The 20,173-nt window shown below is 46.5% G+C and overlaps 1 protein-coding gene across 1 annotated transcript in view; it reads left to right on the forward strand.

Moving 5' to 3' along the window:
• Nucleotides 1-18,183, forward strand: part of dph6 (diphthamine biosynthesis 6) — a 61,361-nt gene extending 43,178 nt beyond the window's left edge. Inside the window, exons 13-15 of the mRNA XM_079751735.1 lie at nt 6,684-6,929; nt 12,481-12,874; nt 17,823-18,183. Of these exons, the coding sequence (XP_079607861.1) occupies nt 6,684-6,929; nt 12,481-12,874; nt 17,823-17,941 (759 nt within the window). The 3' untranslated portion in view covers nt 17,942-18,183. The remainder of the gene's footprint in view (nt 1-6,683; nt 6,930-12,480; nt 12,875-17,822) is intronic.
• Nucleotides 18,184-20,173: the final 1,990 nt, after the last annotated feature.

Genomic DNA, 20,173 nt, shown 5'->3' on the forward strand with positions numbered 1-20,173 from the left:
TCTGTCTATTTGTCTTGTTTAGCTGTATGGTGTCTGAACTCTTCTACTCTACTATTTAATTCTGAATATAATATCATACCAGACAAATATAACACATTCACACATAACACACAGGATTAAAAACAAATTGAAGAGATTCAAATGAACAACAGCAACACAGTTGTGTGTGTGTGTGTGTGTGTGTTTTTGGGTGTGTGTGTGTGTGTGTGTGTGTGTGTGTGTGTGTGTGTGTGTGTGTCCATAGTTTAAGGCCTACTAGCCCAAATGAAAATACCAACGGGTACATATATCTGAACTGAAGAACAAGACAAAAAATGTAATAAGAAAATACGAGAAAACATCCTGTCCAAAAAGGACAGGGTGGTCGCAGCTGTACTGCAGGGAGGGGAGAGGACGGGGGGTGAGAAGGGTAACCGTTTCAACATCATTCAACCGGACAACATGCCCCTCAGCGGAGGTGGCTAGAGCCTACGCCATGTTCGCGAATTAGGGAGATTAGCAGCAATGCGCATAATGCAGGATGATGGAATTTGTCATAATTTAGCATTGTCCTGGAAAGATGCAGTTTGATAGAGCGATGCGTGGAGGCTCTTGTCATGTCCCGCGGGCAGGTCACACAGTGGATGCATGGCAGGAGGGTTTTTTTTTTTTGCGATATGTGCATCAGTCATAAAAAAGATAATGCAAAAAAAAAAACCTCACAACCAATTTGTCAGAAAATGTTAGGCAGAGACATTTGAAGCCGGTAGGGCATTTGGCCCGAACGCAACGCAACGTGCCCTTCCATCACTCCGCATTCACAGACTATGACTAACACTACAATACACTGGTGAGCTAAATATCCTGTATTACCATGCAACATGCAACTGTCACTATGGGCAGTCGATCAAGCAGCTGATCAAGTACTACGAATCTTTGCTTTTTTATTTTATATATTACAATCCGGCTCAAATATGAAACAATATTTATTTCTGTCTCATTCATATGCGTAACATTTGAACATTGAGTGATTCTCTCCAATGTGCTTGCGGTCAGACTTCTGTCTGACCTTGATGTGGGGGCAGAGGGGAGATGGGTGGGGGGATCATCAGCATTAAGTTGACCAGAGCAAACGTGACAGTGGTTCTCTTCCACTGCGCCGCTCACCTCCCCTCCATTGGCCACCACGGGGGAGGATGGACAGCCAATCAGATAGGCTCGGAAATATACAACTAAATACCATCCAATGAGAAAACGACAGTCTTGGGGGTGTCTAGGACAATTTCTCCCCCCCCCCCAGCACCAGACCACACGTCATGAAAATGCTTAATCGTCAGAATTACTGTGTGTGGGTGTGTGTCTGTGTGTAAAGGGGACAAATAACTCCTTGTGTTCCATCCCATACTTCATAATTGCGTTTTGTCCAAGTACTATTTTTAAATACCTAAAATAAATCTGTTGAGATTTTGGTTCTATTCGTCGTTGTTGTTGTTGTTGTTCTTATGCTGCGTGCACTTACTATGACTATTTGTGTCGCTGTGATGGTGATATTTTCTGACAGTTGAGCAATAACAAGGGTCAGGCTCCAACTGGAGCACAAAGAGAGCTGAGAATAGAACTTGCATACAAATACGCAAACTACGAACCAGGTAGATTCTCTCTCTCTCTACATTCCTGTGAAATCCCATGTTACAGGGAGAGTTGTAGCAGAAAGGGGGGTGATGAGGTTGGTTGTAGTGATGGTTGTGGTGATGGTGGTTGTTCTGGTGGGATAAGTGGGAGTGTTGTTAACAGTGGTGATGGTGGTTGTAGTGATGGGGGTAGTGGTGGTGATGGTGGTTGTAGTGATGGGGGTAGTGGTGGTGGCGATTATAGTGATTTTAGTGAGGGTGGTTAGAAGAGATGGGGGTGATGGCAGTAGAGGTGATGGTGATGGTGGGTGGAGGGGTTCTTCCGAAAGATTTGTATGTGTAGAAATAAATAAGGTGTCAGAAGAAGCAAGGATTTCCTTGCGGCGGGTTTGGGGGGGGGGGGGGGTGGCTGTCGTACAACATGAGCCAATCTCATACGGTTTCTCGCTCCCTGACGTGATCTGCTTTGAATCCGGCTAATGCTGAAGGAGAGCCTTAGACTGAAAGACAGTTTTTACCAGATCGAATCATGCACAGCACACAGAACTGACAAACTGCCATCCGCCACGCACAGATTAAACAGTCACCGCGCGTCAAATCCCTGGCCAAAAGATATATAAATATAAAAATATATATGAAGTAATGAATTAAACTCACACCCAATACATTTTTGCCTCCAAGAGATTTTTAATCCATTAAGGATTTAATAGAGAACATATATAAAATATTGTTTTTAACTTTAATACCTGTCATATTCTGGAAAGCCATGCCACTAGTGTCCAGGTGCACTAACCCCTTCCTTCCCCTTGTCTTTGACCACAAACACTTTCATAGGTCCTGTTGACCTGTCTTCATACTGTAAACACAGACAGAAAACCATTGATTCGCGGACAATTTAATACAAGGGCATGTATTTCGTGGGCACCGATTGCATACCCTTTCAGCTCGGTTACACGTGTCCTTGCATTAAGGAAAAGTAACACCATACTAATCTCAACCGTTTTACACATTTTGTATTATCATTTTCCCCCCCGCTTAAATTATGCATGAGGCCTCAGCGGGTGGGTGGGGTGGGGTGGGGAGGGTGAACGTGACTATTAGCATATCTGATCGGTAGCTCTAGAGTGGGTTTCCACCTCTCTCTGTCCTTGGGACGGTGCAGGGGGAGAACCTGACTGTTTATCGATACCACAGGTCATTCTACCCAGGCCCTGTCTGGTTCATCCATACCGTCGCACAGCCTTGCTAATGACCCTCCGAGACACCCCCTGGGTGAGACCGGGTGAGGGATGGCCTCCAGCACTGGTGTGAACACAGCCACATCCCGTCTGGTCCGGCCTTCAAGCTCTCTGATAACGTAAAGAAACAACCTGGAACCAGCAACTCAAAACTTCTTGTGTCTTCCAAAACACTTTTTGTTGAGGGCATGGTTGGCATTGTCCAACTGCATTTACATCTTATGTCCTACTGACTGGAGAGAGATATTGAGAGAGGGAGAGGGGCAGGAGAGGGAGAGAGAGATATTAGGAGAGGGGACTAGAGACAGAAATACAGATTGGTGCGGAGCAAGGAAGAGAGAGGGGAGAATGGAGTGATGGAAATAGAGAGAGACGGAGGGAGAGAAAAAGGAAAACAATGTCTTTTGGGCCCAAAGACCTTTTGACACACAATTGGGTTTATGGAGAATGATGGGGTTTAAACCATGAAATAAAGGTTGATAAAGCATGAAGACAAAATATAGTTTTAATTAATGCTTTGCAAGGCAAAGCGTTCTGCGATTGACAAGTTGTCGAGGTTGTTTAGCTTCGAGGGATTGTAGTGGAAATAAGGTTGTGGGAAATGCTGGTGTCAGAGTCAGTGTAATTGAACTATAGTTTTAAACTCTAAATGTACAATTAAAATTTTTGTCCTCCAAACGTTTGACAGAAAATAATTGTAGAATAACTTGTCAAACGAAAAAAAAAAACATGTAGTATTCTTTATACATTCATATTTAACATTGAAAAAATGATTGAATATTAATGAAATCCATTTCATAAATTCTACATGCGTGCGCTAGGTATCTTTGGAATGTTGTAATACACTGTTTCCCTTTCTGTTCTCTGTGGGCCATTTAGATTGCTAAAGCCCCAGCATTTAAAAAAATACTTATCTTGGTAAGGAAAGTTTAATGTCATATGCAATTGTTTGACCCTCATGAATATTAAGGGTTCCCATCTCCGTCTTATTAAAAATGTATGTGGCATTGTGTGGTTGTTGATCACGTTTAGAACGCCCATGCAAATTGGACTGTCTATGCTGTCAGGGCCCGGGATGAATAATGTAGTTATGTTGTATATTCAGGGACACGCCATTGACAGTCAATTAACAAGTTTGATTGGTGTGTGGACTCATTCTTTTGAACTGTTAATTTTATGTAAATAGAATTCACTCCTACCTTCGCCTTGCCCCCCACCATCCTTGCAGGTCTACTGTTGAAGGATACACCCCCCACAACTCCCAGCTCTGTTGCACTCCCTAGTCCTGTGTCCCACCTCCCACCAAGAGTAACCAGAGTGGGATCCTTAATAATTGATCATCACACACCTGCTTGCTGGATGCTGTAGGGAATTTAACTCTAACCGTCAAGGGGCCCGGCGCCAGACCCCTTTTGATATTCAAATCAACAAATGGCAGCACTTCTCTCTGAATTCCAAATCGAGGGAGAGGGTTCCCCTTCCTGATGGTTATTAGGGTGGGAGGGGGATCCTAGACCCTCACACACCCATCCTGATCAAGCATTTCTCAGTAGATAGTACTAGTAGATGTGATGGCTCATAGTACATATGATGGCTTATAGTTGGATGGCAGTAAAGTTTAACTTTTCGCTATTTCCTTATTTAGCCATAGTTGTAAGACAGCCACAGCTGTTATACTGCCGTTATTTAGACATTGTTATCCAAAGCGTCTCACAGGGAACCTCCCATTTATCTTAAAGATAAATTAATGAGCAGGCAGCTGTTAGGCCTCTTGCTGGAGGAGACTCTCTGCACCACTGGGATTCAAACCAAAACCTTTCAGCAGGGCAGAAGTAAAATGAGCACTAGAATATCTTGCCCCTTGTTGTTGCTAAGGTGCAGATGTCGGTGCCGTAAGGCCAGAGGCCTTATTGGGGAATTTGAAAGAAACTATTGGAAATCTTCAAGCCGCTCCATCCTTCCTCAAATCCCCTCCATCTCTCCCTCTCTCAACCCTTGCAGTTGTTAAGGTGGGTTGAACTAGGGTCCTGAGCTCAAGATCTGTGACCTCTGGAAGCCCAGAGTCTGAAGGGGGAGGGGGGGAGGGGGGAGGCCTACAGGTGGACACAGCGGTCCAAACCCTGAACCCTGACCCAGCCAACCACCCTCACCACTCCATTATCCTGTCCCAGCTGGGAGGTGCCAGCCTTGGTCTCCGTCGGTTTGACATCAACAAAAAATGGTTCCACATACAGGGTGTTAAAAGTTCCCCCTTCCTCAACATGCTACGCTTTAAGCGGCTGTCAGACACGGAGCGTGTTTGCCATGTTTAAAAGGGGTTTGATGTGTGTGTGTCGGGGGGAGTGTGTGTGTGTGTGTGTGGGGGGGGGGGGGGGCACATAAGAAGGTGCTAAATCTCCACTAATACCCCTGGTCAACTTTAGCCCTGGTAATCTGCACTGTGAAACGCGATACCCGTGAATGTGCCTCTGCTAATCAGCTAAGCGCGCTGTGTCGGACCGTGTATCCATCGATTTCAGAAGTGTGTGTGTGTGTGTTGGGGGGGGGGGGGAGGGGTCGGCTTGATCCTCTCTGGGGGTCTGAACGTGTTGCTCACATAGGGCACCAATTATCATTGTGTCACTCGCAGCTGTTTGCATTAGGCCGGGGTGGATGATCGGCGTCCTTACGCCGTCCCCACGTCCTTACCAGGGGGTCTCTGTGGACCCCTGACCCTCCCCAAGTGCCACCAGTCATTGCTGCTCTTCTTGCCCTTTGAATTAATCACATAGATTATTCTCTCTGGGGTGCATTATTTAGTTGAGGAAGTCGAGGATCCAACCAGGAATATTTACCCAAGGATATGGGCTAATTATCACATGGCTAATTATCACGATGAATAACAGACACACATTGGCACGCTAAACAACAAAAAAAGGGTTAGGTAGTATGCTCGTCTAATCAGCTTTATTGGTGATAGCAAACTGCCAAAATTGTAATGAAAGGGTGGAACTTGATAATTGATTCACGGCTGTTTAAATACGTGCTGCTAATTAATGTTAATTTGATTATTACACCTTTTCTGGGATGCTTTTTATTCTGTTATTTTATCTTCGACATCTCTAGTGCTGCCGATATTTCTAATTACGTTTGTTTGATGTGATGTGAAGAATGATTTACTTAGTAATTAATCTCTTGAAATAAACCAAAATGAATATCCAATGAACAGTATTCATAGCGCTTTGGATTTGTCATCCAAAAAATATTTGTGAACGCATAATGGGAATCTAGTATCTGCGTGAAATCTAGTGTGAAATGGAGTTTTGAAATACAATAAATACATAGCCTTAATTACTTTCTTAATACTGTATGAAATTACTGCTATGCAGCTGCATCATTGCTTCAGGAGATGATACCTTCATAGAATAGCCTGTAATTGAGTTCTAAACAATGAAATCATTTGGTGGAGATTACTTTGTGGCCTGTGCATTTCTGAATATGTGTAAGCAGAATTTCTTCAAGTGCGCCAGGAATATGTAGGCCTGGTATAGGATAAGAAAGTCTAGAGCTAAGGGACTTTAACTCAAAGGCAAAAGGATCTGTGTTCCGGACCATTCTCTGCAGACCTGATACCATAGCCCTGCTTTCTCTTGAATAAAATCGGAATCTACTGTTGCATACCAATAAACACTTATTTGCTTTGGAATAAATGGTCAGCTAAACGACTAAACAAAGCAAATATAATATTCTAATTCATATACAACATGTGTCATTATCCATAACCCTTGATATCATTGTTTTAATCTGTATCCTATTGTTGAGCTTGTTGTCCTGACCATATGCTTCCCCATACCAGGTGGGCGACTGTGTGTTCTGCGCGGGGCAGGTCGCTCTGGTTCCTTGCACCATGGAGCTAGTGAAGGCCTGCTCCAGGGCCCAGGCCCGCATGGCCTTCAGCCACATGAGGAAGGTGCTGGAGGCCGTCGCCAGCTGCCTCACCCTGGGACACATCCTCCAAGCCCACTGCTACGTCACCAAGCGGCAGGACGTCAAAGGGGTGCGGGACGTCTGGGACGACCTGCTACGGACCGCAAAAGAGGAGGTCAGCCATTTTTTGGATGTTTTTCAGAAATTCGACCTTGATACCTTGATACCATATTCATGGAATATGGAGTCGGGATGACTGTTGTTTCCGGTCTTAACTCTCTCAGATCTCTTGTTATCTGTCTCAAAGGAAAAATATCTGTTCCCTTTGATAAGCGGCGGAAGAGTTTTTGTCTTTATTGTAGTCTTGATTAGGGTGTTACTCCGAAGGGAATATGTTCTGGGTGCAATTCCCAAAGTCTGCAGTTAAGCTCTAGGTACCGTTGAACAAAATACCTAACCCCTACCGGCTCCTTAAGGACATGTCTAGTAGTAAATATTAAAATAATATAAAATAATAAAACAAAGGACGTAACCGAAATGAAAATAACATAAATTGAGCATGCAAAAAAACAACATGTCACCATAAAAAAAACCAAATGAACTGGAACACGGTATTCAAAATTGTAAAGATAAAAAAGGCCTTTCAGGATGATATGTGAGCACAGCGTAGTTGTTAAATAAAGCCAAAGTTCCCGTCTCGCTGGCCTCCTCTGAGACCCTGGCTGCTGGGGAGGATATTTACCAGCGAGTGCACTCATGAAATGTTGATGATGTGGGAAAACGCTGGCGTCTTTGATAATGCGGCACTTGGCACAGAAGCAGATGTCTTCCTCAGAACCCTCCCCCTGTCCCCCTCTTAATCCTTAGCCCCCACGCGCCATTTTGGAGCAGCTTATCCCCCATCCTCCTCCCCTCAACCTCCCCCTTTCCCCTGTCACCCCCCACTTCCAGAAGTCCCCTCCGTTCCTCCTCCTGCCCGGCTCTAACCCTCTGCTCCCCACGGCTAAGAGAGGAGCACTAGCCTCCCAGTCTGCCAGTCCTGCTCCTCCTTCAGTAATCTCTCCCCCAGCCGAGGGAGGAGGGGGCCTGGGGAGAGGGAGAGAGAGAGAGAGAGAGAGAGAGAGACCACCTCCTGTGTGGATCTGGTCTCTGTGTGGTGGAAGCTAGCTGGAGAGACTAGGGTAGGTTGGCAGTGGGTAGGTTGGCACCATTGCCCCTTTTAATGGATCTTGCCATGGATTTAAAAAAGATCCATTTAAAACAAACTTAAATGATTACTTTTGAAATGTCGTTTTATTCAGTGGAGGTAATTCAAAGTGCTATTATTAATGAAATATGCATTGTATTTTATATCAATGATTAATGAAGCAATTCATTATATTGACTTATTGGCACATTAATAGGCATCCCCCGGTGGTACAGAAGCCGTCCTGTCATTGGATGCTGGTGGTGTTGTGTTTGAGCTTCAGATCACGGTGTAATGTACATAGCTCTGGGAGACAACCCAGGACCCTCCTAGAGGGGCTCACAGAGCTCAATGGTGTCCCTTTCCACAAGCCTCGTCAATGCAAATCAAAATATTTGTTCGCGGCCTCACCTGAGTTTTCCCAAAGGAGGGGATAAATGGGCCTCTGAATTGAGCCCATTTCTTGATTGACAGCGCTGGGGATGGGGGCGTGTCACCTTGGTCACCAAACAGGTGAGCTGGCCTCCCCCTGAGCACAGCCTAACCCAAGGGGATCACTTCCTCCCTGACCTGATCTCCCACTCCCCCACTATCCTCACAACACTGAGGCAAGAGGGAGGAAAGGATGAGGTGGGGAGAGGAAGGGGGGCGAAAGTGGTTGTGGTGGTGGAGGTGTTGGTGGTGCTGGTGTTGGCAGTCGGGGCTTTCTGTTTCATTCAAACGCTCTCGTTCCCTGGGGTAGGGATTACACAAAGCGCCGGTACTCATTTGAAGTAGAGTATAGTGGGAATATTTAACTTGGGTCAAACGCCAGTAACACAGCTCCCACTGAGAGAGAGAGAGAGAGAGAGAGAGAGAGAGAGAGAGAGAGAGAGAGAGAGAGAGAGAGAGAGAGAGAGAGAGAGAGAGAGAGAGAGAGAGAGAGAGAGAGAGAGAGAGAGAGAGAGAGAGAGAGAGAGAGAGAGAGAGAAGGGAGTGGGGTTACCACAGATGGAGGCTCCAAACAAAATAAGAACTGTGCACTGATACACTGAATGGTGTAGATTTCTACTACTATATGATCATTATAATCATTTCATGATGACAAAGTTACAGTTTTACGCAAAATAATGATTGGAAAATAAGAAAATTATTACATTGTGATGTATTTAAATAATTTTTGCTTTTCTGTTTATGCATTACATTTACCATATGTTATCCAAACCGATCAAATAAATAACCGCAAAAATATGCCACATAACACTACACAGCTAAAAATCCTTAAAACCCCCCTTAAGACGCTTTCACATTTCACAGTTTGACAAAAGTGGCCGTGCTACCATTTTGTTTGCAGATCAAATTTCAAATGGAAATGTATATTTAATACGTCCACGTCTCTGTGCATGACTTTGCATGTGAAACAAAGAGACTGTCCACCACTGTGGATCCATCGGACAGGATGGATCCATGCTACGGATAATGGGTGAAGCGTTCTCGCTCAATACTGGACCAATGTGAAACATATATGTCCGCAATAGCCCCTTTGACCCAAAATGATCTCAAATCAGGCTCCAGGTTGAAAAGCCCCGAAGGTTTCCTTTAAGATAATCTTTTATATAAACGACACCCTCACAGATGCACGCACACACTTTTTTAAAGGTTAGTGAAGTGCATACGTCTGAAGTTAACTAGTGCTCCGAAAGTCATTTAACGTGACTTTGAGTCAAAGCATGAAGGGTTAATTGGGAGCATGCACGAGTTGCAGAGTTTAAAATTGTATTTATGGTGTTATTGAAATGTGTTGAGAGCACGTGTTTTTGTGTGTGTGTGTTTGTGCATGCGTGTGTCTGTTTGTGAACAGGTATGTATATTTGGCACTACTGCTCCTGCAAGGGGGTAGAAACAGGAAAGGTGTTTATGCGATCAGTCGATAATTGTTAAATTGACTTGTTGTTTCCGTGGCGATGATGTTTCTTTGACAACATGTCAGCGACACATGTTCATCTACAGGTGATTGTTTTTGTTTTTCCTCAAGCGTTTGAAAGTCGGGCTATTTATTATTATTGGAAACATTATTTGCAAGACAAAAAATATATAATTCTGTACTTACGGCTTTGATGGACACTTTTGACTCTTTTTTTTATTGGCAAGATTTATTTATTTATTCCACAAAATTGTTTTATCTGATCGTCTTTACAAACGTGGAAGCGATTAAGGCGGTTCCTCCCGCCCCCATGGCTCCTTTGCTCTCCTTATGCACTCAAATCGTGAGTCCCCCGCAGAGTCCCGCTTTCTCTAAATACATTTTTAACAAAATGGTTTGGACGAATGATGTGGCAGAGACTGATGGAGAGCGAGAGGGACAAAGTGAGAGAGGGTTGTAGAGAGTAAGAGAGAGAGAGGGAGGGATAGATTGCCAGAGGGGGGGTAGCTATAGAGAGAGAGGGAGGCATCGACAGGCAGGGAGTGCAGATATTTGAGAGTGAGAGAGAGAGTGTTTTTGTGGAGGTAGTAGCAAGAGGAGGGGCGGCCGGGGGACAGATCTACTGTAATGTGGACGGGCGGTGCAGTAGCGCGGAGGCACAGAGCCACATACTGAAGGCCCCCCCGCCGGGCAGGAAATGTAGGGGAACTGGCTAAACGGGCCGGCCCCATCAGCTCCCCGCTGCTCTCCGCCTTTACACCACTTCCTTATTACCGTGTTTACCGTTCGGCTTTCACGCCTCCCGGCCCACTGACCGGGACCCCGGCGCACGCTGCGGGCCCCCGCCACAGTGAGGGTTAGCGGGAGAGGGGAGGGAGGGGGAGGAAACAGGGGAGAGAAGAAAACAAACACAAAGAAGCAGGGTCACACCCCCTCCACCCTCCCTCCTCTCCTCCGCTGTGCAGCAGTGTGCCGAGCCCAGCAGACACCGGCTGCAGGTCTCTGGCTTTACCTGTCGGCCGTGCATTGGCTGGGGGTGGGTTGTGTGGGGGGAGAGAGGGAGAGGGAGAGAGACCACAGAGCAATTGCCGTACATCAAAACCTGCTTAATTTTATTGGATTCATCCATCGATGTCAGGCGCTACTATCTCTCTCTCTCTCTCTCTCTCTCTCTCTGTGAATCTCTCTCTCTCTCTCTGTGAATCTCTCAGGGCATACACAAACCCATAGGCCATGTAGTTGTCTGACTAGAGCCCCTCAGACAGGTGGGTTGGATCCGGCCTAGCAGGGGCTGGGACGGGTCGGCTCAGCCTGCTGGGAGCTCCTCAGATTCCTCCCCGCAGTGGACGCTTGGCTGCTCCTATAGTTCCCCAGCACCCAGGGCCTGCAGGGTGGCCTTTAAGCATGGCTGAGCAAGGCTCCTTCCACACACCCACCCCGCCGCCGACTTACATGTTGTCACTTCTCTCTCTCCTCTGCTCCCTGGGCAATCACTATTGACAAGCACATGAGTTCCCCCCCCCGCCCCCCGCCTCCTCTCTCCCTCCAGGAGAACACTGGAGGGTGTTTGCCCCGGAGTGCTAATCTCGCACGTATCAAAGCAAGAGGGCGTGTGCGCGCCCCACCTCAGTCCGTCAGGCAAAGCGCTCCATGCTGATAGCACTGTTGTTGTTCTGAGTGCTCCGCCGATGCCAACGCAGACCGGGTCACGCCGGGGTCGGTCTGGCGAAGTGCAACAAATACTAAAATCCTGCACCGTTCTGCGCCTCGTCTTGTCAATGATTTCTCTTTTCTTTTTTTTTTTTGTAAATTTCAAAATAAAAGCGCATGCACCCTGTTATTATTCTGCACTTACGAAGTGCGGTGTAAGTGGATGAAAATTGATCTGGCAAATTGAAAAGGGGGGTTAAGTGTTTTCGGCCAATCGACTCCAGCCGAAATGACAGTTGTATAAAACAACTAATTTCTCTCCCATTAGCCGATGAAGCCACCAGCAAGTATTATTAAAGGGCCACATTTTGAGGGCTGCTTTAGAACATTTCGTTACTGATAATGGCCCCAGAGGTCCGGAGGAAAAAAAAGAAAAGAGATATGTCTGCACTCCGAGGCAGGATTGCTCCTAAATGTATCGTGAAATGGTGTGAATCTGCCATAACATGTCAAGAAAGATCGTCTGGGAGGTGAAGAGCCCTGAAAGAAGCTGTCATGTTTGTAGATGCCGTGGCTCAAAATCAAATCATTTTGCGCATTTTGTTTACAGTTACCCGTATGCCGCATGCATTCTTCACGGCCCCCTTTCACTGCTATTATTGTACTACGCAATCTTAGCCGCTAATTGATATCCTGTCAGTCGGTGAGAAGGGCCTGCTCTGTTGGATGATTCAAGAGAGCTTTTATACTATGTTATTTATAATAACGTTCTGCGTTGATGGCCCAGCAGGCGGGGTCCCCAAGGCTTTACATTTAATTGTAGAGCTCGCCACGCACTGTGTGCAGTTTGCCATCTAGTTCATTTAAAAACGCTCTCTTTTTCTCTCTCTGTCTCTGTCTTTATGTCTCTCTCTCTCCCTCTGTCTCTGTCTTTATCTCTCTCTCTCTCTCTCTCTCTCTCTCTCTGTCTCTCGTCCATATCTACAGGATCTTCTGAGTGAGCAACATGGTGGCCGCTTATTGGTTGCCGTGGTGCCCGCCCTTCCCAGGGGAGCAGCAGTCGAGCTCCACGCCACCGCCGTCCGGGACAACCCCGTGGACAGGACTTCCTGTCAGCTGACCTCCAAGGTGGCGTGCATGTCGATAGAGAGCCACGCGGTGGTGTCTGGCGATAAACAGAACGCCACCCTCACTCTGTCAGTTTTCCCGACCGTGCCGGGCCCCGAGGCCACCGGGCCCCAGGCCGCCGGGGCCCTGCTGGAGGCTGTCGGGGCCACGCTCGGAGACGCCCTGAAGAAGATGACGGCCGATGGGCTCGTGGCGCTCTGTGCCAGGCTCTTCTACACACATGACCACCCTCTGGCCAATCAGGTTGCTGCAGGTATGTCGGTTGAAGTGACAAACGGCAGGGAAGCGTTTAAGTGGGGCGGCAGGGGATCAGGAGGTAGGGCGGGTTGATTTGTAACCAAAAATTTGTGCTAGTTCGAACCCCGGGTCCTCCCAGCTGAGGGTTGAGGTGTCCCAGAGCAAGACACCCAACCCTAAGTGCTCCCGACGAGTCGGGTTGTGAATGTGTGTATGATGGTCAGCTAAATGTTAAATGTAAATGTAATGTGAAGCTGCTTCAGAATCATTTTATTTAAAGAGCATGTAGGGCGTTATCTTGCGCAAGGATGCCTTCATATACCGGATCAAAACCAGTATCTTTCAGCTTGCCACTATACTGTATATGCTGGCCTCCAATGGTATAGGGAAGAAATATTGTGCAACTCGATGTAAATATAGTTGTTCTTTTGTTTTTGTTTGTGCAGCGGAAATATTATTCAAATAGTTTCTAAATCAATTGTGCGAATGTGTCCCCTGTGTGCAGGAGCAGCTGGCAGTGTATTTTGTCATCATTACAGATATATATATATATATGTGTCATTGTCTTCCTCAATGCTAGTATTCTCCAGCCTCCACCAAAAGGCAAACGAAGACGCTGTTTGTTTCAGAGGTTCCCTCTAGGTAACGACGGGACAGCGAGAGAATCAATCAGGCCGGCTGAGACGTCAAATCATCTCACACAACAATTCATTAACATTTTTGAATCTGCGCCAAACCCACCACCTCCCTGTCGTTACTTTAGCCTTGACATGCATCCTCTTTATGGGGGCACATCAAATTACAGTCAGCCGTGATGAAGAGGAATTAGCTGTTCAGTGTTCACACCGCTGCACCTATGTTCTACGCATCCGGCGAGAGCGTTCTTTGTTTCTTGTCGAGGGCCATAATTCACTGTTGTTTCAGACAGACAATCTCGGGGGGGGGGGGAGGGACATCATTCCTAATATAATTATGCTAAGGATACACATACAACATACATACACACACGCATGCACAGGCACGCGCAAACACGTACACAAACACACACAGACACACACACACGCACGCGGACAACCACACTTTCAAGGCACACACATGTCCCTTGATTGACACCCATGTCCTTACAGCGTCTCTGGGCATGCAGGGTGTGACCCCCAGCCACCGTGCTCATAACCATCGGTCGTTGGCGCGTCACTCAAGTGGAATCCTCCGTTACATCCCCCTGCCTGCCCAGCCGGGCCCCGCGGTGGGCCCACACACCCACAGGCCGCGTCTTCACGGGTCAAGGCCCTGGCTCGCCGGTCGAGCAAGCCCCCCAAAAGTCAAAGGGGAGGGAAAAGCAACACCTCTGGCTCTAACCGTCACAGCTAACGTGGCTACCGCTACTGTCAGAGAGCAGACTGCGCGCGACACTGCGGCAAATGTGACTGCACACGCACACACACACACCCAATTGCGCACACCCACCCCCCCTGTCATTCGATTATATGCGTTAGGATTCACAGCTGATAGACACGACATATGCTTCGCATGAGACACTAAAACATCTTGTCTCAACGTATTATTTACGACGCAAAGGTTTTGGGCCCAAAACCTCAACTTTGAACGGCGACAGCTGACAGTCTTGCAAGAACACTGTTTATAACAACAGAATGTTACTTTTTCTTTTAAGGAAGTTTTGTTTCCTTAAGAGAAAATAAATGTTTCTTTTCTCTTGAGGAAACAACACTCTTAAGTGTTGTTTATATAATGATCTTTCAAAATGTTGCTTGCAGACGCATTATTATACGGTTTTATATGCATGTTTAACCAAGTGCATCCATCATGAATACGACTTTCCTAATGGTATGCCCCCTCTAAGAACACACACACGTTGCTGGACTCTTGACCACAACGCACTCACAAACACACACAGACTCTTTATAGACACAGACCCCTTTACCATTACACACACAGAGACACAGACTCTTGACCAGAACACAAACACACACACACACACACACACACACACACACACACACCTGGACTCTTGACCAGAACACAACTCGATGTAAACACACACACCTGGACTCTTCACCATAACACTCACACACCTGGACTCTTGACCAGAACACACACACATTCCTTGGATTCCTGACCAGAGAACACACACACTTGGTCGTTTGGCCAAGTCGTGGTGGTTCTCCCTGACGCAAACGAAGTCTCTCCACGAACCATCGTTGGCTAATTGCTCCATCGTTTAGGGGTTGATTTGAACCAGTTTGAAAGGCAGCGCAGCTTGACCAAAGCACAGTGGCTCTGGCCTAATGCCCCGAGTCCTTCATGTCACCCAAAAATCCCCCATTCTGCACTTTGCACTGCGTCTTGCGGTAACAGCCCCTCGCTCCAATCCCTCCGCTTCTCAACAATAGCTTTACAGAATTCCTCCATTAATCAATTTGGAGGAGAAAAATCACTTTAGCATAAAAAGGATAAAATAAATGGTGTTTCTGGGGGGGTTTGGTAACACAGAACGATTTTAACTGCGTCCGTTCCCCACTGTTGTGTGTTCACCGTGAAGCAGAATAATGAGCGTGGATGGTTTAGTTCCATCCCAGTGCTAATGTGATTGCTTTTAGGATCTAGTGTAATGGCCTCTGTCCACCGGGGCCCCTCCTCTGTCTGAAGCCCCAACACGGGTTGCCAGGGTGTGTGTGTGTGTGTGTGTGTGTGTGTGTGGGGGGGGGGGGGGGAGTGCCTGAGTGTGTGTGTGGGACAAGAAGCACCCCACCCACTTGTACCACTGCTGCATGTGCTTTTTACCCCTTTGAACATGACAACCCCACCCTAATCGCGGAGCCACTCTGTAACTTCGCTATCGCACGTGTCACCTTCACCCTGTATTATGCACTACTAAGCGTGTGTGTGTGTGTGTGTCTGTGTGTGTGTGTGTGTGTGTGAGCGTCAGGCATCAGGCATCAGACGGATCCACTTAAATAGAAGAGATCCCATTTATTTCCTCTCTGGTAGCCTGAAGATAAAAGGGGCATTACATGAAACAGGGCCTCAATGTGCAAGGTGTCATAAAAGGTCATGTTTCTTCTTTCCTCCGCTACAGCCGTCACCTCTCTTGTGTTCTCTGTGGTCCGTCCAATTGCTCTGAACCGCATTTCCCAGGGTGCACCACATGCATTGATAAAATAACACACATATAGGCTTAAACACCCCCTCCCCCCCCATATTAAAAAGAGAGAGTGGGGGGGGGGGGGTTTAAAGCTGCAGTGCATATTAGCTAATTAGGCATGTTTGTGTGTCTGTGTGTGTGTGTATGCATGCTGCGTCTCCTCTTAATCGGAGAGCATGCAGCATTAATAAGGGCTGTTAAACCGCCCATGTGACCTGTCCTCATTTATCTCTGTATTAGTTGCCATAGCTAATGAAACGTGGCTCATCAACTCAACTGTGACCTGTCCACAGTTACCACAAAGGGAGATGATAATTTAGAAAGTCAGATGTATTTCAGTGGAGAAAGGGTTTGAAATGGCACATTGGGGCTTCACAGGCTGCAGGGTAGCCTTGCGTTAGGGTGTTTGACTCAGTCCTGGTGTCAAACCTTGATGTCTGCAGTCTACCTATGGACATCCTAGAGCTTATCCCCTACCAGCTCATTAATGACAAAAAAGTCACAAAAAAGCAACTAAAGTACTGAATAGCAAAGATATGTTTGACCTCCAAATGTGGGTTTCAATGACATTTGCATTCAAGCAATCAACAAGGAAAAGACCCACAACCCAAACCCTAAATTTAACCCGCCAGACACTGGATTTACTTCTCTGCCGCAGCCATGTTTGTTGTCCCCAAGTCTCTTGTTCAGAACCCCCCAAGTTGTTAGACTGGGTGGAGCAAGTTAGGACGGCCGAGCGTATGGCACACAACACTTGTGACCAATTAGAAGAAAAGAGAGCGGAGGACCATCCCTGCGGGCTCCTGCTAAATGGACAGGCTGTCATCAGGACCGGGGCTCACAGACGCTCGATGAATTCTCCCATGTCCACTGTCTGTCTGCCACACACACACACACACACACACACACACACACACACACACACACACAAACACATGTTCAGACTGAGACACACTCACACATGGTCAGACTAAAGCACACCCACACACCCAAACCCACATACACATTCAGACTGAAACACACACACATACACACAGCGGTACTGAGTGAAACGCACACACACACACACACACACACACACACACACACACACACACACACACACACACACACACACACACAGACAGGGTTTGTGTGTGTTTGCTCCAAGATGGATCTGCATGCTTTGTGTGAGGCCTTGCAGTAGCACACAAGTGACCAGTCCTTGTTGACCATATGCCTGCTCTGTGGGGGGTGAGACAGAGGGGGTAGTTCTGGATCCTGTCTGTCAAGCGTCGGAGATCGGGAATAATTGGTAAACACATCTAGTGTCTGATGGCAGATGAGCTTAAATCTCGGTGAACAGGGTGTTTCACCTTCCTTTGTTTCATATTTTTTTCGACCAATCATGTGGCTGGAAGCGGGCATTTTTAAGCTCATTCTTGGCGAACCCAAACTCGGCCAGCAGTAGTAAACTGTATAAAGTGTTTGTTAAGGTTTCAATATGAACATCATGTAGAGTGGCCACTGTAGAAATACACTTATTCAAATCCCCTTCTGAATGCTTTACCCACTTGTGCCTTTTAGGTTGATTATTGCCGTAACAAAACAGGAAACTTGAAAGTTGTTACTCTTTCCATTAAAGATTTTGGTTTTCGGCCCAGACTCTGTGCCTCCCCTCAAAGTTCTGTTAAATGACAGTAGGACTGCTGGATCCAAGATCACATCCTACTAAACTTTTATGAGGTTATCATCGGATCCTGCCCATATCCTAACTCTTTATCTTTCTGTTCTCAATCCTTCTAATGTCTCCTTCTACCAGGTCTCGGTGACTGCTTAAGAACCTCTCTCGACCAATCCAGTCCAGCGCTTGCCTTGGTTCCAGTTCTGGACTTGTCCGACTCCAGGATACTCCATCTGTCCTGCTGGCTTAGTGCGTAGCCGGAGAGGCCCTCTTCAGCCAGGCCACGGATCTTTACTGCTCAACCAAATAATCTGATTTCCTTGATGCCTTCTAACCAAACACACGCAAATGTGGAGGAAATGCTCAAGAAACTCCATGATATGGATTATCAATCATTTTGCTGGATGGTTGGCATGCACATATGTGTACATGCCCCAGTGGTACTTATGATGTGTGTCTATCAGTATGTGTTCAGTGCAGTGCCTGTCTGGGCAGCTATGGCAGGAATTCAACCGCTGCTCCAGCAGAGGTCCCTAATGCTGCAGCTGTTACTGCCGGGGGAGTAACAGGTCCGGGGGTCGATGGGTTGGGGGGTAGCTTATAGGATCTAAAACAAAGAGAGATACCTGCATTGTCCCAAAAAGACTGCATTAAAATGTATATTCCTGAACACCCCTACTGTGTCTGTTACACTCTTTTAACTCACCGCCTCTGCCCCCCCCCCCCCCCCCCCCCCCCCCCCCATCAACCCTTCCACCCTCATAAAGGCCCAACACCATCTGGTCACCGAGAGGTAAATCTATAGGTTTACTTGTTGACTGATGGTGGGTGGGTGCGTGGAGGGGGGGGGATATGTTGACTGTCCCTCCCTGTCGTGCTCCACAGGACCTGGGTGTGTCATTATCGCGTAATAGGCAATCAACACGGAGCACCTGAAAAGATTAATCGTCTTTATGCTCGCCATCGATTCTCGGGGGCTAGGTCGGTTAATGGTAGAGGGTGGCTACCACATACAGCTGCAGGGAAAGGGTGTGTGTGTCTGTGTGTGTGTATGGTTGCGTGAGACTGATAGGGGGGTGTGTTTGTATTGACATGGCGTGAGGGAGAAAACAACACTATTAGCCATTGCTCCTGGAGTATTTCTCCTTTCAAAGATCATGAACGGTATTGACGAGGTGAATTGGCGTGCATCTTCTCCACCCAGCTACGCCCCGTTATTCTGGTCATTGTGCTTCTGAAAGCAGCAACAGAGTGCTCTATTGATCTGTACCCGACTTGATGTGTTTACATTGTTGCTATCAAAAGAGGTTACAATAGATGGAGGCTCACAAGCCAGAGCAAAGGGAGTTTATCCAGGGTTGTAAAGAGTAGCAATGTGCTGTTTATGTATCGAACTAGTTCAACCTTAAATGTATGTGACATGTACTAATGTTTGTACATTTGGCTTTGAAGGACCTGAATGTTGTATGTGCTGAAATTGCACTTATGACCTGCTGGTTTTGGTCCATATCTTTTTTTGACTAGTTATTTAAATTCCACCTTTATTATAACAGTGCTACACATAATATCTGAGATGGTGCAGCCAGGAACAAAAACATTAAATATGTTGGTTTCGTTAACACATTGACTACTCAGAGACAAGGAGTTGCCTTTTTCAGTTTTTTCCCTAAACGAATGAAGACAGGGTGACATTTAGCTCTTGTTTTGTGTTTGTACAATGTACAGTTTATTCCATGTTGACCTGAAACCGCTGTATGCACAACGTTAGCGGTCGTGGCTAACATTGTCCCTTTGTGCATGCAGTCCCTGTCACCTCCCTGCGGCCCTTGTCATTGTGGCCTGGCACATGGACCTCAACTGAATGTGTCCTCCTCTGGGGCAACCCACGCTGATGTCTGTGGCTCCCTGTCCCTCTGGCAGTAGACTCATGGGGGAAGCCATACAGTCACTTTGTGCAGAGGTCTCCCAGGTCCAGACTCTTTTTGACATTGCTATGTATTGTGTGCGGGTTCGTGTACTACTGTGTAATTTTATGAAAGCCTGTTGTAATTTGTCTCCCTCTCCTCGCTATTGTGTGGTGTTTGTTGCCCCCCTGTGGTCAATTTAGTTTCTACAATTTAGTTTCTGTCTGAGCCTTCTTGAGTTGTCCTTCTTTTGTTGCATATATACGAAAGTATAGTTTTAAATGTTTTTACGATTCGTTATCATTAAATATGTATCTTAGATATGTTTTATGTATTTGGTGGTATTATCAATCATATTGATATATGAACCGAAAGGAGAAGCCTTCAATCTCTTACATTATTATTTTGCAGTAGTAAACATCTCAAAATACAAACGTTTTTCTTTCAAACAAATGGATTTCCAAAAAACAATTTATTTTATCTTTCTTCGTTGTGGTAAGAAATGTTGCTCAATGTGGAACTAAACTAACCTTGGTACTGAATATATTGTTTCCGACCGTGTTGTTCTAGAGGCGTACGTGAGGG

This window comes from Pollachius pollachius, assembly GCF_949987615.1.
Source record: "Pollachius pollachius genome assembly, chromosome: 15".
NCBI lineage: Eukaryota > Metazoa > Chordata > Actinopteri > Gadiformes > Gadidae > Pollachius > Pollachius pollachius.